Source organism: Somniosus microcephalus, chromosome 2 (genome assembly GCF_052327205.1).
Source record: "Somniosus microcephalus isolate GS21.2 chromosome 2, FLI_Smic_1.0, whole genome shotgun sequence".
NCBI lineage: Eukaryota > Metazoa > Chordata > Chondrichthyes > Squaliformes > Somniosidae > Somniosus > Somniosus microcephalus.
This window is the reverse complement of record NC_140988.1, coordinates 377,244,059-377,265,377: the sequence shown is the minus strand read 5'-3', so window position 1 is coordinate 377,265,377 and position 21,319 is coordinate 377,244,059. Positions and strand designations below refer to the sequence as shown.

Here is a 21,319-nt window from a genome sequence, read left to right as displayed (position 1 = left end):
GGCAGGTACAGCACGGGTTAGATACAGAGTAAAGCTCCCTCTACACTGTCCCATCAAACACTCCCAGGGCAGGTGCAGCACGGGTTAGATACAGAGTAAAGTTCCCTCTACACTGTCCCATCAAACACCCCCAGGGGAGGTACAGCACGGGTTAGATACAGAGTAAAGCTCCCTCTACACTGTCCCATCAAACACTCCCAGGGCAGGTACAGCACGGGTTAGATACAGAGTAAAGTTCCCTCTACACTGTCCCATCAAACACTCCCAGGGCAGGTACAGCACGGGTTAGTTACAGAGTAAAGCTCCCTCTACACTGTCCCATCAAACACTCCCAGGGCAGGTACAACACGGGTTAGATACAGAGTAAAGCTCCCTCTACACTGTCCCATCAAACACTCCCAGGGCAGGTACAGCACGGGTTAGATACAGAGTAAAGCTCCCTCTACACTGTCGCATCAAACACTCCCAGGGCAGGTACAGCACGGGTTAGATACAGAGTAAAGCTCCCTCTACACTGTCCCATTAAACACTCCCAGGGCAGGTACAGCACGGGTTAGATACAGAGTAGAGCTCCTTCTACACTGTCCCATCAAACACTCCCAGGGCAGGTACAGCACGGGTTAGATACAGAGTAAAGCTCCATCTACACTGTCCCATCAAGTACCCCCAGGGCAGGTACAGCACGGGTTAGATACAGAGTAAAGCTCCCTCTACACTGTCCCATCAAATACCCCCAGGGCAGGTACAGCACGGGTTAGATACAGAGTAAAGCTCCCTCTACACTGTCCCATCAAACACTCCCAGGGCAGGTACAGCCCAGGTTAGATACAGAGTAAAGCTCCCTCTACACTGTCCCATCAAACACTCCCAGGGCAGGTACAGCACGGGTTAGATACAGAGTAAAGCTCCCTCTACACTGTCCCATCAAACACTCCCAGGGCAGGTACAGCCCGGGTTAGATCTCTGTCTTGAATATACTCAACGACTGAGCTTCCACAGCCCGCTGAGTGAAGAAATTTCTCCTGATCTATATTCAAGAAAGACATCGATAGATTGTTGGATATTAAGGGAATCAAGGGATGTGGGGATAGTGCAGAAAAGTGGAGTTGAGGTAGAAGATCAGCCATGATCTTATTGAATATTGGAGCAGGCTCGAAGGGCCAAATGGCCGACTCCTGCTCGTAATTCTTATGTTCTTATGAGTGGCTCAGCAGGATGTGGCTGAGTGTGGCTTTGCAGTAAGATTTTGTGCTCTACTGAGATCATTGAAAGGTTTGCACCACTGCAGCCTGGTCCTCCTAACGACATCCCTGCTTGTATCTTCCTGTGCAATGTGCAACCAGGCTGTGTTGATAACATAAGAACAGATTCTAGCATTTTCCCTACTACTGATGTCAGGCTAACTGGTCTGTAGTTCCCCGTTGTCTCTCTCCCTCATTTCTTATATAGTGGGGTTAGATTTGCTACTTTCCAATCCACGGGAATCGTTCTAGAATCTATGGAATTTGGAAAATGACGACCAATGCATCCACTATCTCGATAGCCAGCTCTTTCAAACCCGTAAGATGTAGGGCATCAGGTCCAGGGGATTTATCGGCTTTCAGTCCCATTAATTTCTCCAGTACTATTTTTGTTTACTAATACTAATTTCTGTCAGTTCCTCCTTCTCGCTTGACCCTTCGTTCTCCAGTCATCACATCCCCATCACTCTGCCTTCCCTACCCTACTCCTGCACATCCTTACTCACACCAACTTACCTCGCACCTCCACCCATCCCCTCTATCTACATTATCACTTTCCCATCTTACTAGCCACCCCTCACACTCACCCTTATCCTAGTCCAATCATACCAACTAACAACACACAAGGGTAGGCACTTGGGTGTTTTAGCCAATGTTCATGTGAAGTTTCTGTTAATGTGCTATCAAACATTGAAATCTTTATTTTCAACACTTTGCATCTTGGACAGATTTGTGTGCACCTTTGGAAGTGGCTTAGTGAGTTGCAGTGAATGGTGAGACATAACGGTACCCCCCGCAATGGCGATGAGTGTGAAAGGAATGGCTTGGGCATTGTAGGGATGCTTTATGGTGCTGCTGTGGGGGCTAGTGCCAACCTGGCGCATCATGTGGCAGCCAGGGTGTACAGCATCAAGTGAAGTAAATCTGGCCATGGTGAGGCCATCGCTGGTCTCCCGGGCAGCAATGTGGTCGGGTGCTGATGCCCTGTGTCCTGTGCAGCATCAGCTGATTGCAGAGAAGGTTGGTGTTGTTGTTGGTGCTGCTGGTGTGCCTGGTGATGTTAGCGTTGGGGCTGATCGTGGTGGGATTCTAGGGACCAAGGTGAGATTTTTTCAAGGGCACCGATGTTGCTGGAATAGATGGCAGCTGAAGTTGAGATGACAGAAGCGATCTGTCAATGGTGAGAGAGCTACTTTCCAATCCACAGGAATCATTCTAGAATCTATGGAATTTGGAAAATGACAACCAAGGAGGTGACAGTGGATAGAGAGTTTACTCCAAACACTTCCAAACTGCATAAAGCTCAAAAGTGTCTTTCAAATCCTGACGGCTCAAGCTTCTGACATTGGAAAGCGAACAGCTGTGAAATGGTAGCTTTTATACCACTTTTGCAGCTGTCACCTATTCACAGCAATGGAGAGTCACAGAGAACCCGGCACACTTACCTGACGTGATCCCCGAGCGACAGGAACCTTGTGGAAAAGTTGGAAAAATGGCTAGAATTTGGTAAAATGCTGTTCAACTACCTTTAAAGACCCTCTTAACTATCCCAATTGGCTGACCAAGGTGAGATATTTACAAGGGCACCGATGCTGATAGAATGGATGGCAGGTGAGGCTGAGATGACAGAAGCGATCGGTCAATGGTGAGAGAGGTCGTTCCAATGAGGTGACACTGGAAACAGAGTTTGCTCCAAACACTTGCAAGCTGCATAAAGCTCATACTGTCTTCCAAATGCAGTAAGCAAAAGCTTCTAACCTTGCAAAGTGAGCAGCTGTGAGATGGGAGGTTTTATAGACGATTTGCAGCTGTCAAGTTAAGAAATCATCCCAGGCTGACACAACATCCGACCTCCTTACCTGACATGATCTCCGAGCAGCGGGGAAGCCGTTGGCGAACTCAAAAAATCTAAAGGTGAGCTTAGAATAGTTTTTAAGTGCCTGTTAACAAGCTGTTATTCATCTAATTCGGCTCCCCCCGGTTTGGTGACGGGTCCGTTCAGCGATGACAGACCCGACATCTGGGAGACTAGCGTGGAGGCGGGTTGACAGCGGGTTCCCAACCCGCTGACAACATTTTTTCCCCCCATCCGACCCACCAGCAAACCGCTGACCTGCCACCCACCCCCCCCCCGATAAATTACCCCCAGAGTCAGTAACACAGGGCGCTGAGGGGAGAGGGGTTACTGAGTGACAGTGTGAGGGAGCTGGATTAACATCAGTAGAGATACAGTCAGTGACACAGGGCACTGCGGGGAGAGGGGTTACTGAGTGACAGTGTGAGGGAGTTGGATTAACATCAGTAGAGATACAGTCAGTGACACAGGGCGCTGGGGGAGAGGGGTTACTGAGTGACAGTGTGAGGGAGCTGGATTAACATCAGTAGAGATACAGTCAGTGACACAGGGCACTGCGGGGAGAGGGGTTACTGAGTGACAGTGTGAGGGAGCTGGATTAACATCAGTAGAGCTACAGTCAGTAACAGAGCGCTGGGGAGAGGGGTAACTGAGTGACAGTGTGAGGGAGTTGGATTAACATCAATAGAGATACAGTCAGTAACACAGGGCGCTGGGGGAGAGGGGTTACTGAGTGACAGTGTGAGGGAGTTGGATTAACATCAGTAGAGATACAGTCAGTAACACAGAGTGCTGGGAAGAGGGGTTACTGAGTGACAGTGTGAGGGAGCTGGATTAGCATCAGTAGAGATACAGTCAGTAACACGGTGCTGGGGGAGAGGGGTTACTGAGTGACAGTGTGAGGGAGCTGGATTAACATCAGTAGAGATACAGTCAGTAACACAGGGCTCTGGGGGAGAGGGGTTACTGAGTGACAGTGTGAGGGAGCTGGATTAACATCAGTAGAGATACAGTCAGTAACACAGGGCGCTGGGGGAGAGGGGTTACTGAGTGACAGTGTGAGGGAGCTGGATTAACATCAGTAGAGATACAGTCAGTGACACAGGGCGCTGGGGGAGAGGGGTTACTGAGTGACAGTGTGAGGGAGCTGGATTAACATCAGTAGAGATACAGTCAGTGACACAGGGCGCTGGGGGGAGGGGTTACTGAGTGACAGTGTGAGGGAGCTGGATTAACATCAGTAGAGATACAGTCAGTGACACAGGGCGCTGGGGGAGAGGGGTTACTGAGTGACAGTGTGAGGGAGCTGGATTAACATCAGTAGAGATACAGTCAGTAACACAGGGCGCTGGGGGAGAGGGGTTACTGAGTGACAGTGTGAGGGAGCTGGATTAACATCAGTAGAGATACAGTCGGTAACACAGGGCGCTGGGGGAGAGGGGTTACTGAGTGACAGTGTGAGGGAGCTGGATTAACAACAGTAGAGATACAGTCAGTAACACAGAGCGCTGGGGGAGAGGGGTTACTGAGTGACAGTGTGAGGGAGCTGGATTAACATCAGTAGAGATACAGTCAGTAAAATGGGCCGCTGCCTGGGAAGGGTTACTGAGCCTGATCGAGGCCACTGGATTAACATCTCTGGAGCACAAACCCTGCTGCTCACGTCCTCACTCTGTGGGGATATCGACTCATTGTATCGTCTCCTCCCCCGTTCCTCCCTCTACCAGGGGCTGGGGAAGAAATCAGGTAGAAATTTGATTTGAAATCCTTCCATGGCCTCGCCCCCTCCCTATCTCTGTAACCTCCTCCACGCCTACAACCCTCCAAGATCTCTGCGTTCCTCCAATTCTCGCGCATCCCTGAGTTTAACTGCTCCACCATTGGTGGCCGTGCTTTCAGCTCCCTCGGCCCAAAACTCTGGAATTCCCTTCATAAACCTCTCCGCCTCTCTCTCCTCCTTTAAGATGCTCCTTAAAATATAGCTCTTTGAAAGAAAGACTTGCATTTATATAGCGCCTTTCACGACCACCGGACGTCCCACAGTGCTTTACAGCCAATGAAGTACTTTTTGAAGTGTAGTCACTGTTGTAATGTAGGAAACGTGGCAGCCAATTTGCGCACAGCAAGATCCCAGAAAGAGCAATGTGATAATGACTAAATAAGCTGTTTTTGTTATGTTGATTGAGGGATAAATATTGGCCAGGATACCGGAGAGAACTCCTCCTGCTCTTCTTCGAAATAGTCCCCATGGGATCTTTTACATCCACTCGATAGAACAGACGGGGCCTCGGGTTAACGTCTCATCTGAAAGACGGCACCTCCGACAGTGCAGCACTCCCTCAGCACTGCCCTGGAGTGTCAGCCTAGATTTTTGTGCTCAAGTCTCTGGGGTGGGACTTGAACCCACAACCTTTTGACTCAGAGGCGAGGAGTGCTGCCCACTGAGCCACGGCTGACCAGCTTTTGGTCATATGTCCTGATTATCTCCTTATGTGGCTAGGTATCTCATGCGGCTTGGTGTCAAGAATGTTTTTATTGATATCGGTCTTGTTAAGCACCTTGGGACATTGCACTACATTAAATGCATGTAAGTTGTTGTTGTACGTGTGGCTGAGCTAGCGCCTCCTCTTACGGTCCGAGGTACTGTAGACCTAAAACTCTTAATTGCTTCCGACTGTTTGATTTTTTTTTATAAATGAGCCGAACCCATGGTGAGACCCCCAAATGAGCCCCCCCCCCTTTAAAGGTTAACATTTGCCTTCATTTAAACAAAATGTGATGGCCATACATCAGCACGCTTAACGACTGTTCCTCTAATCATCATGTTCCCCTTTATTGAATCATTAATTTGCTTTTTACTAGATGCGGCTGAAGGGAGACTTGTGTTTTTGCTCTCGCACTTGGGCACTTTTACAACAGTGCGCCGGGGTTGAAAAGAGCGCTCGGTATCTTGTAAACTGCAGCCATGACTTTATTATCCGGCATGTGGCTTTTCTGTTTAGTTTTGTAAAAATAAAACATCCACTCCAAATGCACGGGACGCGTTGGGGGAAAAACTTGCCGGGTGGTTTTCCGCCCCTCTCCCAGGACGAGCTATAGTTCCGGCCACGCACTTCTAACCAGCGGTCCTAGAAGTCCCTGCAGAGTTCCGGGGGAAGGGAGGATCTGTGATTTTTCGTGGATGGTGGGGGGAGGGAAGGATGGAGGGGGGAGCCTCTTCCTATTAATTTCCCACACCTCCCCTCCGCCCCACCTCCTTTCTTCCTTTGCAATCATAGAATAGAGTCATAGAATCATAGAATGGTTACAGCATGGAAGGAGGCCATTCAGCCCGTCGAGCCCGTGCCGGCTCTCTGCAAGAGCACTTCAGCTAGTCCCACTCCCCCGCCCTTTCCCCGTAGCCCTGCAAATTTCTTTCCTTCATATACTTATCCAACTCCCTTTTGAAAGCTGTGATTGAATCTGCCTTCACCACCCTTTCAGGCAGTGCATTCCAGATCTTAACCACTCGCTGCGTAAGAAAGTTTTTTCTTACGTCGCCTTTGGTTCTTTTGCAAATCACCGTAAATCTATTTCCTCTGGTTCTCGATCCTTCTGCCAATGGGAACAGTTTTCCTCTATCTACTCTGTCTAGACCCCTCATGATTTTGAAAGCAGCTGCAGCAGCAAGAGGATAAAAATCAGCCCGAGAGCGGACCTGAATTAAAGCAGCGGCAGCGACGAGAGGATAAAGAGCGGCCCGAGAGCGGAGCTGAATTAAAGCAGCGGCAGCGGCGAGAGGATAAAGAGCGGCCTGAGAGCGGACCTGAATTAAAGCAGCGGCACGAGAGGATAAAGAGCGGCCCGAGAGCGGACCTGAATTAAAGCAGCGCGGAGAGGATAAAGAGCGGCCCGAGAGCGGACCTGAATTAAAGCAGCGGCAGCGGCGAGAGGATAAAAATCAGCCCGAGAGCGGACCTGAATTAAAGCAGCGGCAGCGACGAGAGGATAAAGAGCGGTCCGAGAGCGGAGCTGAATTAAAGCAGCGGCAGCGACGAGAGGATAAAGAGCGGCCCGAGAGCGGACCTGAATTAAAGCAGCGGCAGCGGCGAGAGGATAAAGAGCGGCCCGAGAGCGGACCTGAATTAAAGCAGTGGCAACGGCGAGAGGATAAAGAGCGGCCCGAGAGCGGACCTGAATTAAAGCAGCGGCAGCGGCGAGAGGATAAAGAGCGGCCCGAGAGTGGACCTGAATTAAAGCAGCGCGGAGAGGATAAAGAGCGGCCCGAGAGCGGACCTGAATTAAAGCAGCGGCAGCGGCGAGAGGATAAAAATCAGCCCGAGAGCGGACCTGAATTAAAGCAGCGGCAGCGACGAGAGGATAAAGAGCAGTCCGAGAGCGGAGCTGAATTAAAGCAGCGGCAGCGACGAGAGGATAAAGAGCGGCCCGAGAGCGGACCTGAATTAAAGCAGCGGCAGCGGCGAGAGGATAAAGAGCGGCCCGAGAGTGGACCTGAATTAAAGCAGCAGCAGCGACGAGAGGATAAAGAGCGGCCCGAGAGCGGAGCTGAATTAAAGCAGCGGCAGCGGCGAGAGGATAAAGAGCGGCCCGAGAGCGGAGCGGAATTAAAGCAGCGGCAGCGGCGAGAGGATAAAGAGAGGCCCGAGAGCGGACCTGAATTAAAGCAGCGGCAGCGGCGAGAGGATAAAGAGCGGCCCGAGAGCGGACCTGAATTAAAGCAGCGGCAGTGGTGAGAGGATAAAGAGCGGCCCGAGAGCGGAGCTGAATTAAAGCAGTGACAGCGGCGAGAGGATAAAGAGCGGCCCGAGAGCGGAGCGGAATTAAAGCAGCGGCAGCGGCGAGAGGATAAAGAGCGGCCCGAGAGTGGACCTGAATTAAAGCAGTGGTAGCGGCGAGAGGATAAAGAGCGGCCCGAGAGCGGACCTGAATTAAAGCAGCAGCAGCAGCGAGAGGATAAAGAGCGGCCCGAGAGCGGACCTGAATTAAAGCAGCGGCAGCGGCGAGAGGATAAAGAGCGGCCCGAGAGCGGACCTGAATTAAAGCAGCGGCAGCGACGAGAGGATAAAGAGCGGCCCGAGAGCGGGGCGGAATTAAAGCAGCGGCAGCGGCGAGAGGATAAAGAGCGGCCCGAGAGCGGACCTGAATTAAAGCAGCGGCAGCGGCGAGAGGATAAAGAGCGGCCCGAGAGCGGAGCTGAATTAAAGCAGCGGCAGCGGCGAGAGGATAAAGAGCGGCCCGAGAGCGGAGCGGAATTAAAGCAGCGGCAGCGGCGAGAGGATAAAGAGAGGCCCGAGAGCGGACCTGAATTAAAGCAGCGGCAGCGGCGAGAGGATAAAGAGCGGCCTGAGAGCAGACCTGAATTAAAGCAGCGGCAGTGGTGAGAGGATAAAGAGCGGCCCGAGAGCGGAGCTGAATTAAAGCAGTGACAGCGGCGAGAGGATAAAGAGCGGCCCGAGAGCGGAGCGGAATTAAAGCAGCGGCAGCGGCGAGAGGATAAAGAGCGGCCCGAGAGTGGACCTGAATTAAAGCAGTGGTAGCGGCGAGAGGATAAAGAGCGGCCCGAGAGCGGACCTGAATTAAAGCAGCAGCAGCAGCGAGAGGATAAAGAGCGGCCCGAGAGCGGACCTGAATTAAAGCAGCGGCAGCGGCGAGAGGATAAAGAGCGGCCCGAGAGCGGACCTGAATTAAAGCAGCGGCAGCGACGAGAGGATAAAGAGCGGCCCGAGAGCGGGGCGGAATTAAAGCAGCGGCAGCGGCGAGAGGATAAAGAGCGGCCCGAGAGCGGACCTGAATTAAAGCAGCGGCAGCGACGAGAGGATAAAGAGCGGCCCGAGAGCGGACCTGAATTAAAGCAGCGGCAGCGACGAGAGGATAAAGAGCGGCCCGAGAGCGGGGCGGAATTAAAGCAGCGGCAGCGACGAGAGGATAAAGAGCGGCCCGAGAGCGGGGCGGAATTAAAGCAGCGGCAGCAGCGAGAGGATAAAGAGCGGCCCGAGAGCGGACCTGAATTAAAGCAGCGGCAGCGACGAGAGGATAAAGAGCGGCCCGAGAGCGGACCTGAATTAAAGCAGCGGCAGCGACGAGAGGATAAAGAGCGGCCCGAGAGCGGGGCGGAATTAAAGCAGCGGCAGCGGCGAGAGGATAAAGAGCGTCCCGAGAGCGGACCTGAATTAAAGCAGCGGCAGCGGCGAGAGGATAAAGAGCGGCCCGAGAGCGGACCTGAATTAAAGCAGCGGCACGAGAGGATAAAGAGCGGCCCGAGAGCGGACCTGAATTAAAGCAGCGGCAGCGGCGAGAGGATAAAGAGCGGCCCGAGAGCGGACGTGAAGTAAAGCAGCGGCAGCAGCGAGAGGATAAAGAGCGGCCCGAGAGCGGACCTGAATTAAAGCAGCGGCAGCGGCGAGAGGATAAAGAGCGGCCCGAGAGCGGACCTGAATTAAAGCAGCGGCAGCGGCGAGAGGATAAAGAGCGGCCCAAGAGTGGACCTGAATTAAAGCAGCGGCAGCGGCGAGAGGATAAAGAGTGGACCGAGAGCGGACCTGAATTAAAGCAGCGGCAGCGGTGAGAGGATAAAGAGCGGCCCGAGAGCGGACCTGAATTAAAGCAGCGGCAGCGACGAGAGGATAAAGAGCGGCCCGAGAGCGGGGCGGAATTAAAGCAGCGGCAGCGGCGAGAGGATAAAGAGCGGCCCGAGAGCGGACCTGAATTAAAGCAGCGGCAGCGACGAGAGGATAAAGAGCGGCCCGAGAGCGGACCTGAATTAAAGCAGCGGCAGCGACGAGAGGATAAAGAGCGGCCCGAGAGCGGGGCGGAATTAAAGCAGCGGCAGCGACGAGAGGATAAAGAGCGGCCCGAGAGCGGGGCGGAATTAAAGCAGCGGCAGCAGCGAGAGGATAAAGAGCGGCCCGAGAGCGGACCTGAATTAAAGCAGCGGCAGCGACGAGAGGATAAAGAGCGGCCCGAGAGCGGACCTGAATTAAAGCAGCGGCAGCGACGAGAGGATAAAGAGCGGCCCGAGAGCGGGGCGGAATTAAAGCAGCGGCAGCGGCGAGAGGATAAAGAGCGGCCCGAGAGCGGACCTGAATTAAAGCAGCGGCAGCGGCGAGAGGATAAAGAGCGGCCCGAGAGCGGACCTGAATTAAAGCAGCGGCACGAGAGGATAAAGAGCGGCCCGAGAGCGGACCTGAATTAAAGCAGCGGCAGCGGCGAGAGGATAAAGAGCGGCCCGAGAGCGGACGTGAAGTAAAGCAGCGGCAGCAGCGAGAGGATAAAGAGCGGCCCGAGAGCGGACCTGAATTAAAGCAGCGGCAGCGGCGAGAGGATAAAGAGCGGCCCGAGAGCGGACCTGAATTAAAGCAGCGGCAGCGGCGAGAGGATAAAGAGCGGCCCGAGAGCGGACCTGAATTAAAGCAGCGGCAGCGGCGAGAGGATAAAGAGTGGACCGAGAGCGGACCTGAATTAAAGCAGCGGCAGTGGTGAGAGGATAAAGAGCGGCCCGAGAGCGGACCTGAATTAAAGCAGCGGCAGCGGTGAGAGGATAAAGAGTGGCCCGAGAGCGGACCTGAATTAAAGCAGCGGCCCCGGCCCCGATTCAAAAGCAACAAAAGAATCAGTGATGTCACAGGAGAGAAGGTTGGTGATTAGTTGGTGAGTATTACAGCTTTTTTTTTGCTCTCTAAGTTAGGGAAGGTGGTTAAATTAAGTGCTGAACAACTGCAACTTGCTAGTACTTAATAAATTACTAACTTAAACTAGATAAACTAATCAAACAATAAAACTAGAATATTGATTGAATAAAAGCTTTAACTAATTAATGAATAAATAAAACAAGGTTTGAGATGGCAGGGCAGGTGGTGTGTTGTAACTGCAGCATGTGGGAGATTGTGGAGAGCATCGCGATCCCGAGCAACCACATCTGCAGTAAGTGTCTGCAACTCGAGGAACTTCGGCTCAGAGGTGTTGAGCTGGAGTACGAGCTGCAGACATTGCGATGCATCAGGGAGGGGGAAAGAGTTACCTGGATAATTTGTTCCAGGAGGCAGTCACACCCTTTAGGTTAAGTAGTACTTTAGAGTTCGTCAGTGGTCAGGGGCAGGGGGATGTGACTGCGAGTCAGGAAGGTATGGGGACCCAGGATATAGTGATGGAGGAGCCTCAGCCCTGGACCTTGTCCAACAGGTATGAGATACTTTCTACCTGTATGGATGAAGAAAAGGACTGCAGGCAGGATGGGCAAACTGACCACAGCACCGTGGTACAGGGGGCCATCCAAGTGGGAGGAGAAGGAAGGAATGTGGTAGTAGTCGGGAACAGTATAGTCAGGGAGATAGATCCTGTTCTCTGCAGCCACGAATGAGAGTCCTGAAGGCTGTGTTGCCTGCCCGGTGCCAGGGTTAAGGATATCTACTCGTGGCTGGAGAAGAACTTGGAATGGGAGGGGGAGGATCCAGTTGTTGTGGTCCATGTAGGAACCAATGACATAGGTAGAACTAAGAATGAGGTTCTGCTGAGGGAGTTTGAGGAGCTAGGGCCTAAATTAATAAGCTGAACCTCAAGGGTAATAATCTCTGGATTACTATCTGATCCACGTGCAAACTGACATAGGGTCAAGCAGATCAGAGAGTTAAATGCCTGGCTCAAAGAGTGGTGTGGGAAGAAGGGGTTTCAATTCATGGGGCACTGGCACCAGTGCTGGGGAAAGAGGGAGCTGTTCTGTCGGGACAGGCTCCAGCGTCCTGGCGAATCGAATAACTAGGGCTGTAGATAGGGCTTTAAACTAAAAAAGAGGGAGAGGGGTCAAGTGAGGGGAAATTTTGAAATCTAAAGAGAAAGGTCAAGGCAAGAGAGCAGTGTAGCGATTTGGGTAAAAATAAGCAGAGTGTGACAGGAAGGGACAGAGAGTTTAACGGTAGCAGTGCAGCAGAGAATAAGGTCAAAGCAGGGAATAATGGTAAAAAATGTAATTTAAAGGTTCTTTATCTGAATGCATGAAGCATTCGTAACAAGATAGACGAACTAGAGGCACAAATAGAGATAAATGGGTTTGATCTAATAGCCATTACAGAGACATGGTTGCAAGGTGACCATGGTTGGGAAGTAAATGTTCCAGGGTACTTGATGTTTCGAAAAGACTGGTAGAATGGAAAAGGAGGGGGAGTAGCCCTGATAATAAAGGATGACATAGGGACAGTAGAGAGAAAGAATCTCGGCTCGGAAGATCAGGAAGTAGAATCAGTCTGGGTGGAGATAAGGAATAACAAGGGGCAGAAAACACTGGTGGGAGTAGTATATAGGCCCCCTAATAGTAGCTATAACATTGGACAGAGGGAGGGTCAGGACTGGCAGCTCAATATTCCGGGGTATAGAATCTTCAGGCGAGACAGAGGGGGGTGTAAAAGGGGAGGGGGCGTTGCAATATTAATTAAGGAGTCAATTACTGCTGTAAGGAGGGATGATATATTAGCGGGTTCCTCTAATGAGGCCATATGGGTAGAACTTAAAAACAAAAAGGGGGCAAGCACTTTGCTGGGAGTGTACTATAGGCCCCCAAACAGTCAGGGGGAGATAGAGGAACAGATATGTAGGCAAATCTCAGAGAAGTGCGAAAATAATAGGGTAATAATAGTGGGGGATTTCAACTTCCCCAATATAAATTGGGACAGTCAGAGTGTGAAAGGCTTAGAGGGTGCAGAATTCTTAAAGTGCATCCAGGAGAGCTTTTTGAGCCAACATGTAGAAAGTCCTACAAGAGAGGGGGCGGTACTGGACCTAATTCTGGGGAATGTAGCCGGGCAAGTGGTGGAAGTGTCAGTAGGAGAGCATTTTGGCGACAGTGACCATAATTCGGTGAGATTTAAGGTGGTCATGGAAAAAGACAAAGACGGCCCGGAAATAAGGGTTCTAAATTGGGGGAAGGCCGATTTTAATATGGTAAGGCAGGATCTGGCCAAAGTGGACTGGGAGCAGCTGCTTATAGGAAAATCCACATCAAAACAGTGGGAGACTTTCAGAAGGGAAATAGAGAGAGTACAACGCCAACATGTTCCTGTAAAGGTCAAGGGTGGGACCAACAAGCAAAGGGAACCTTGGATGACAAGGGATATACAAAAATGCATTAGAAATAAAAGGGGGGCTTTTGGCAGTTACAAAAGACTAAAGACAGAAGAAGCCCAAGAGGAGTATAAAAAGTGCAGGGGCATACTTAAAAAAGAAATTAGGAGGGCGAGGAGGGGCCATGAAATAACACTGGCGAGCAAAATAAAGGAAAATCCTAAGATGTTTCATAAGTATATTAAGGGCAAGAGGATAACCAGGGAAAGGGTAGGGCCCATTAGGGACCAAAGTGGCAATCTGTGTGTAGAGCCAGAGGATGTAGGCGGGGTTTTAAATGAATTTTTTGCATCTGTGTTCACTATGGAGAAAGACGATGCAGACATAGAAATCGGGCAAGGGGACTGTGACATACTTGAACATATTAGCATCGAGAGGGAGGAGGTGCTAGCGGTTTTAGCGGGCCAAAAAGTGGATAAATCCCTAGGCCCGGACGAGGTGTATCCCAGGCTGCTGTGGGAGGCAAGGGAGGAGATTGCAGGGGCTCTGACACTAATTTTCAGAACCTCTCTGGCCACAGGGGATGTACCAGAGGACTGGAGAACAGCTAACGTAGTACCATTATTCAAGAAGGGTAGCAGGGATAAACCAGGGAATTACAGGCCAGTGAGTCTAACATCTGTGGTGGGGAAATTATTGGAAAAAATTCTGAGGGACAAAATTAGTCTCCACTTGGAGAGGCAAGGATTAATCGGGGATAGTCAGCATGGCTTTGTCAAGGGTAAATCATGTCTAACAAATCTGATCGAATTTTTCGAGGGGGTGACTAGTGGGGTGGATGAGGGAAATGCTGTGGATGTGGTTTACATGGACTTCAGTAAAGCTTTTGACAAAGTCCCGCATAGGAGACTGGTCAAGAAGGTAAGAGCCCATGGGATCCAGGGTGCCTTGGCGCGTTGGATCCTAAACTGGCTGAGTGGCAGGAGGCAGAGGGTGATGGTCGAAGGTTGCTTTTGTGACTGGAAGCCTGTGTCCAGTGGGGTACCTCAGGGATCGGTGCTGGGTCCCTTATTGTTTGTGATCTACATAAATGATTTGGATGAGAATGTAAAAGGTATGATCAGTAAGTTCGCAGATGACACGAAAATTGGTGGGGTGGTAAATTGCGAGGAGGAAAGCCTCCAGCTACAGGACGATATAAACGGGTTGGTCAGATGGGCGGAAAAGTGGCAAATGGAATTTAACCCTGAAAAGTGCGAGGTGATGCATTTTGGACGGACAAATAAGGCAAGGGAATACACAATGAGTGGTAGGACCCTAGGAAGTACAGAGGGTCAGAGGGACCTTGGTGTACATGTACATAGATCCCTGAAGGCAGCGGAGCAGGTAGATAAGGTGGTTAAAAAGGCATATGGGATACTTGCCTTCATTAGCCGAGGCATAGAATATAAGAGCAGGGAGGTTATGATGGAGCTGTACAAAACGCTGGTGAGGCCACAGCTGGAGTACTGTGTGCAGTTCTGGTCGCCTCACTATAGGAAGGATGTGATTGCTTTGGAGAGGGTGCAGAGAAGATTCACCAGGATGTTACCTGGGATGGAGCGCCTCAGCTATGAAGAGAGGCTGGACAGGCTGGAGTTGTTTTCCTTGGAGCAGAGAAGGCTGAGGGGGGACCTGATTGAGGTGTACAAAATAATGAGGGGCATAGATAGGGTAGATAAAGAGGAACTTTTCCCCTTAGTGGGGGGGTCAATAACAAGGGGGCATAGATTCAGGGTAAGGGGCAGGAGATTTAGAGGGGATTTGAGGAGGAACTTTTTCACCCAGAGGGTGGTTGGAATGTGGAACTCAATGCCTGAAAGGGTGGTGGAGGCAGGAACCCTCACAACATTCAAGAAGCATTTGGATGAGCACTTGAAATGCCATTGCATACAAGGCTATGGACGAAATGCTGGAAAATGGGATTAGACTGGACAGGGATGGATGGGCGGCGCAGACACGATGGGCCGAAGGGCCTCTTTCTGTGCTGTAAAACTCTATGACTCCATGACTCTAAATAGTAGGAGCTTGTAACAAAGGTAATGTAATAATCGTGGGGGACTTTAATCTTCATATAGACTGGACAAATCAAATTGGCAAAGGTAGTCTGGAGGACAAGTTCATGGAATGCATTTGGGACGGTTTCCTAGAACAATACGTCATGGAACCAACCAGCAAACTGGCCATTTTAGATCTTGTACTGTGTAATGAGACGGGGTTGATTAGCAATCTCATAGTAAAGGGTCCTCTGGGGCAGAGCGATCATAATATGATAGAATTTCACGTTAAATTTGGCTTTCCTAAGTCCGAAACTAGAGTCTTAAACTTAAATAAAATCAATTACATAGGTATGAGGGGCGTGTTGGCTAAGGCAGATTGGAAAAATAGATTAAAAGGTATGGCAGTAGATAAGCAGTGGCTAGCATTTAAAGAAATATTTCATAATTCTCAACAAAAATACATTCCATTGAGAAAAAAAAACTCCACGGGAAAAGTGATCCAACCGTGGCTAACTAAAGAAGTTAAGGATAGCGTTAGATTGAAAGAAGAAGCTTATAATGTTGCGAAGAATAATAGTAAGCCTGAGGATTGGGAGAGTTTCAGAAACCAGCAAAGGATGACCAAAAAATTGATAAAAAGGGAAAAAATAGAATATGAGGGAAAACCAGCAAGAAATATAAAAGCAGTATGTGCAAAGGAAGAGAGTAGCAAAAGTAAATGTTGGTCCCTTAGAGGCTGAGACAGGGGAAATTATTATGGGGAATAAGGAAATGGCAGAAACGTTTAACAAATATTTTGTATCTGTCTCCACAGTAGAAGACACAAAAAGCATAACAAAAATGGTGGGGAACCAAGGGTCTAATGAGGGCGAGGAACTTAACGTAATTAATATAAGTAGAGAAAAAGTACTAGAGAAACTAATGGGACTAAAAGCCGACAAATCCCCTGGACCTGACGGCCTCCATCCTAGGGTTCTAAAAGAGATGGCTGAAGAGATAGTGGATGCATTGGTTTTGATCTTCCAAAATTCCCTAAATTCTGGAATGGTCCCAGTGGATTGGAAGGTCGCAAATGTAACAGCGCTATTCAAGAAAGGAGGGAGAGAAAAAACAGGGAACTACAGGCCAGTTAGCCTGACATCAGTCGTCGGGAAAATGCTGGAATCCATTGTTAAGGAAGTGGTATCAGGGCACTTAGAAAATCATAACATGGCTTTATGAAAAGGAAATCGTGTTTGACAAATTTATTAAAGTTTTTGAGGCTGTAACTAGCAGGGTAGATAAAGGGGAACCAGTGGATGTAGTATATTTGGATTTCCAAAAGGCATTCGATAAGGTGCCACATAAAAGGTTATTACACAAGATTAGGGCTCATGGGGTTGGGGGTAATATAGTAGCATGGATAGAGGATTGGTTAACGGACAGAAAACAGAGAGTCGGGATAAATGGATCTTTTTCAGGTTGGCAGGCTGTAACTAGTGGGGTGCGGCAAGGATCAGTGTTGGGGCCTCAGCTATTTACAATCTATATTAATGACCTAGATGAAGGGACCGAGTGTAATGTATCCAAGTTTGCTGATGATACGAAGCTAGGTGGGACAGTAAGCTGTGAGGAGAACACAGAGTCTGCAAAGGGATATAGATAGACTGAGTGAGTGGGCAGTAAAGTGGCAGATGGAGTATAATGTAGGGAAATGTGAGGTTATTCACTTTGGTAGGAAGAATAGAAAAACAGAATATTTTTTAAATGGTGAGAAACTTTCAAATATTGGCTTTCAGAGGTATTTGGTTGTCCTCGTGCAAGAAACACAGAAAGCTAGCATGCAGGTACAGCAAGCGATAAGGAAGGCAAATGGCATGTGGGCCTTTATTGCAAGGTGGTTGGAGTATAAGAGTAAGGAAGTCTTGCTACAATTGTACAGGGCCTTGGTGAGACCACACCTGGAGTACTGTGCACAGTTTTGGAATCCTTATCTAAGGAAGGATACACTTGCCTTGGAGGCGGTGCAACGAAGGTTCACTAGATTGATTCCTGGGATGAGAGGGCTGTCCTATGAGGAGAGATTGAGTAGAATGGGCCGATACTCTCTGGAGTTTAGAAGAATGAGAGGTGATCTCATTGAAACATACAAGATTCTGAAGGGGATTGACAGGGTAGATGCTGAGAGGTCGTTTCCCCCTGGCTGGAGTGTCTAGAACTAGGGGGCATAGTCTCAGGATAAGGGGTCGGCCATTTAAGACCGAGTGAGGAGGAAATATCTTCACTCAGAGGGTTGTGAATCTTTGGAATTCTCTGCCCCAGAGGGCTGTGAATGCTGAGTCTTTGAGTATATTCAAGGCTGAGATCGATAGATTTTTGGACTCCAGGGGAATCAAGGGATATGGAGATCGGGCGGGAAAGTGGAGTTGAGGTCGAAGAACAGCCACGATCTTATTGAATGGCGGAGCAGGCTCGAGGGGCCGTATGGCCGACTCCTGCTTCTAATTCTTATGTTCTTACGAACACCACTATCAAATCTCGTCTCAATCTTCTCTGCTCCAAGGAGAACAACCCCAGCTTCTCCAGTCTATCAACGTAACTGAAGTCCCTCATCCCTGGAATCATTCTCATAAATCCCGGAATCCTGGTGAGAACATGAAGTTGCAAAGAAAAAAAAAACGTCCCTCTTTCCCCAGCCTTTAAAAATGCAAGATCCGAGCCCGAGGTGGCAGAAGGTAGTTACGGTGGTGTCGTGGTTATGTTACTGAACTAGCAATCCAGAGGATTACAAAAGCAAAATACTGCGGATGCTGGAAATCTGAAATAAAAACAGAAAGTGATGGAAATACTCAGCAGGTCAGGTATCGACCTGAAACGTTAACTCTTGCTTCTCTTGCCACAGATGCTGCCTGACCTGCTGAGTGTTTCCAGCATTTTCTGTTTTTATTTTATATCAGTAATCCAGAGAACGCAAGTTCAAATCCCACCCATGGCAGTTTGAGAACTTGAATTCAGTTTAAAAAAAAAATAATCTGGCAATAAATGTCCTTTAAACCTTACCCGGTCTGTGCCTATATGTGACTCTAATCCCACACCACCAATGTAGTTGACTCTTAGCTGCACTCTGAAGTTGTCTAGCAGGTCTTTTAAACCGCTCGGGGCAACTCGGGATGGGTGATCAATGCTGGCCTTGACAGCAAAGCTGTATTTGTATTGAATAATACAAAATACTTCCTTATACAAATATAAGCATTGCACCAATCTCCGTGTGGGACCCGAAATGAATACATTATTGACCAGATAATCTGTATATTTAGTGATGTTGGTTGAGGGATAAATATTGGCCAGGACAAAACAGGTACAAAAATTTATGATCTGGAACTGCCAGTTTTTGCAGAGAAGCCCAACTCTTGACTTTAATAAAAACTGGAGACTTTAAGTCGCTTATCAAACAAGCTCGATGCTGACCTCAAACATGGGCAGCACGGTGGCATAGTGGTTAGCACTGTTGCCTCACAGCGCCAGGGACCTGGGTTCGAATCCGGCCTCGGGCGACTGTCTGTGTGGAGTTTGCACATTCTCCCCGTGTTTGCGTGGGTTTACTCCGGGTGCTCCGGTTTCCTCCCACAGTCCAAAGATGTGCAGGTTAGGTTGATTGGCTATGATAAATTGACCCTTAGTGTTAGGGGGATTAAATACGTGGGGTTACGGGGATAGGGTGGGATATGTGTTGGTGTAGGGATTATGGGGATCGGGTGGGATATGTGTCGGTGCAGGCTCGATGGGCCGAAATGGCCTCTATCTGCACTGTGGGGTTTCTGTGATTTCTGTGATTTACAAACACACTTTCCAGCGGTTGGGATAGGGTTCAGGAGCAGGATGTTTGACTTGTCTCATTTTTATCCTCCATGCCACAAAGGGCACAGAAACAAACTGCAGTGGCCCCCAAACTTCTACAGAAAGAGAGAGCTGGGAAAGTGAGACCAGCAAAGGAGATAACTGGGCCACTGAGTGTGTGCCAGCTCCCTTGCTTACAGCCCCATGCCCTGCATGCCCCCTGTAACCTTTACAAAATATATATTTTGCAAATATTAATCCACTTCCCTTTTTGAAAAGCTAATAGCAGGAAGTTATGCTCAACCTTTATAAATAACTGGTTAGGCCTCAGCTGGAATACTGTAACCAATTCTGGGCACCACACTTTAGGAAGGATGTCAAGGCCTTGGGGAGGGTGCAGAGGAGATTTACTGGAATGATTCCAGGGATGAGGGACTTCAGTTACGTGGAGAGACTGGAGAAGCTGGGGTTGTTCTCCTTAGAGCAGAGAAGGTTAAAGGGAGATTTAATCAAGGTGTTCAAATCATGAAGGGTTTTGATAGAGTAAATAAGGAGAAACTGTTTCCAGTGACAAAAGGGCCGGTAACCGGAAGAAACAGGTTTATGGAAATTAGCAAAAGAGGCAGCATGGGGAGAGTATTTTTTTATGCAGCGAGTTGTTGTGATCTGGAATGCGCTGCCTGAAAGGGCGGTGGAAGCAGATTCAATAGTAACTTTGGAAAAGGGAATTGGATAAATACTTGAAGGGGAAACATTTTTAGGGCTCTGGGGAAAGAGCAGGGGGGGAGTGGGACTAATTGGAGAGCTCTATCAAATAGCCAGCAACAGCGAGCTCACAACTGGAGTGTGTTACTGGAGCCGGCTCAAGGATAAATCTGCCCCGTCAAAATATGAAAGAAAGAAAAAAACATGCATTTCTATAGCGCCTTTCACGACCTCAGGACGTTCCAAAGCGCTTTACAGCCAATGAAGTACTTTTTGAAGTGGAGTCACTGTTGTAATGGAGGAATCGCAGCAGCCAATTTTTGCACAGCAAGCTCCCACAAACAGCAATGTGATGATGATCAGATCATTGGTTTTAGGTTTTGATTGAGGGATAAATATTGACCAGGACACTGGGGAGAACTCCCCAGGTCTTCTTCGAAATAGTGGCCGTGGGATCTTTTACATCCACCTGAGAGGGCAGACAGGGGCCTCGGTTTAACGTCTCATCCGCAAGACGGCACCTCCGACAGTGCAGCACATAAGAACAGGAGGAGGCCATTCAGCCCCTCGAGCCTGTTCCGCCATTCAATTAGATCATGGCTGATCTGTATCTTAACTCCATTTACCTGCCTTGGTTCCATGTCCCTTAATACCCTTACCTGACAAAAATCTATCAATCTCAGTTTTTAAATTTTCAATTGATCCCCCCCCGCCCCCCCAGCCGCAACAGCTTTTTGGGGGAAGGGGTTCCAGGTTCCTGACAGAAAGTGCTCTTGCGTACCCACAATTTCCTTCACCACCGCACCCCCCACCCACCCCACCCTACTGGTGGCCGTGCCTTCAGCTGCCAAGGCCCTAGGCTCTGGAATTCCCTCCCTAAACCTCTCCACCTCTCTATCTCTCTTTCCTCCTTTAAGACGCTCCTTAAAACCTACCTCTTTGACCAAGCTTTTGGTCACCTGCCCTAATATTGCTTTACGTGGCTCGGTGTCAATTTTCTGCCTGATAATCGCTCCTGTGAAGCGCCTTGGGACGTTTTACTACGTTAAAGGCGCTTTATAAATGCATGTTGTTGTTGTTGTTGAAACACTTCAATAGCACGTGGCTTGGGAATATCTTGGGAATGAGAGAAAAATGAATTTGCGGCATTATCTGGAAGAGAGATCCCTCTGACCACTTACGCTCGCACTCTTTAATGTCCATGTTGAACTGTTTTAAGGCTCCCATGGTGATCTGCTTGACCTCGGTATCCAGGATAAGCTGCAGCAGAGATGTCGAGAGGTATTTGCATGCGGACATGCAGGCTGTCTGAGCTACTTTGCCCTGAAAAATCAAAGTAAAACTCCCATCAGCCATTAAAGCCTCGACTTCTCAAACCCAGATCAACGAACAGAAAGGCCCCGCTGACTTGTTTCAAATTAAAAATAGTCTGAATGTCCAACAGTCTGTGTCTCTGCTTATTGAAACAAATATCGGCATTAATGCAGGACCTCGCCACTTGTCTGAAACGTCTCAAAGGGCTACAATGAATAACTTGGAAGTGGAGTGGACTGTTATGGAGGCACATAGTGCACTCCGGAGCATCTTAATGGAGAAGAGAGAGGCGGAGAGGG

At 49.3% G+C, this 21,319-nt stretch overlaps 1 protein-coding gene across 2 annotated transcripts in view; it reads right to left on the bottom strand.

Moving 5' to 3' along the window:
* LOC147123782 (exocyst complex component 6B-like) overlaps nt 1–21,319 on the bottom strand; it is an 860,046-nt gene that overhangs the window by 187,771 nt on the left and 650,956 nt on the right. For both annotated transcript variants that reach the window (XM_085975948.1, XM_085975954.1), the window contains one exon: nt 20,888–21,029. In XM_085975948.1, the coding sequence (XP_085832074.1) occupies nt 20,888–21,029 (142 nt within the window). The remainder of the gene's footprint in view (nt 1–20,887; nt 21,030–21,319) is intronic.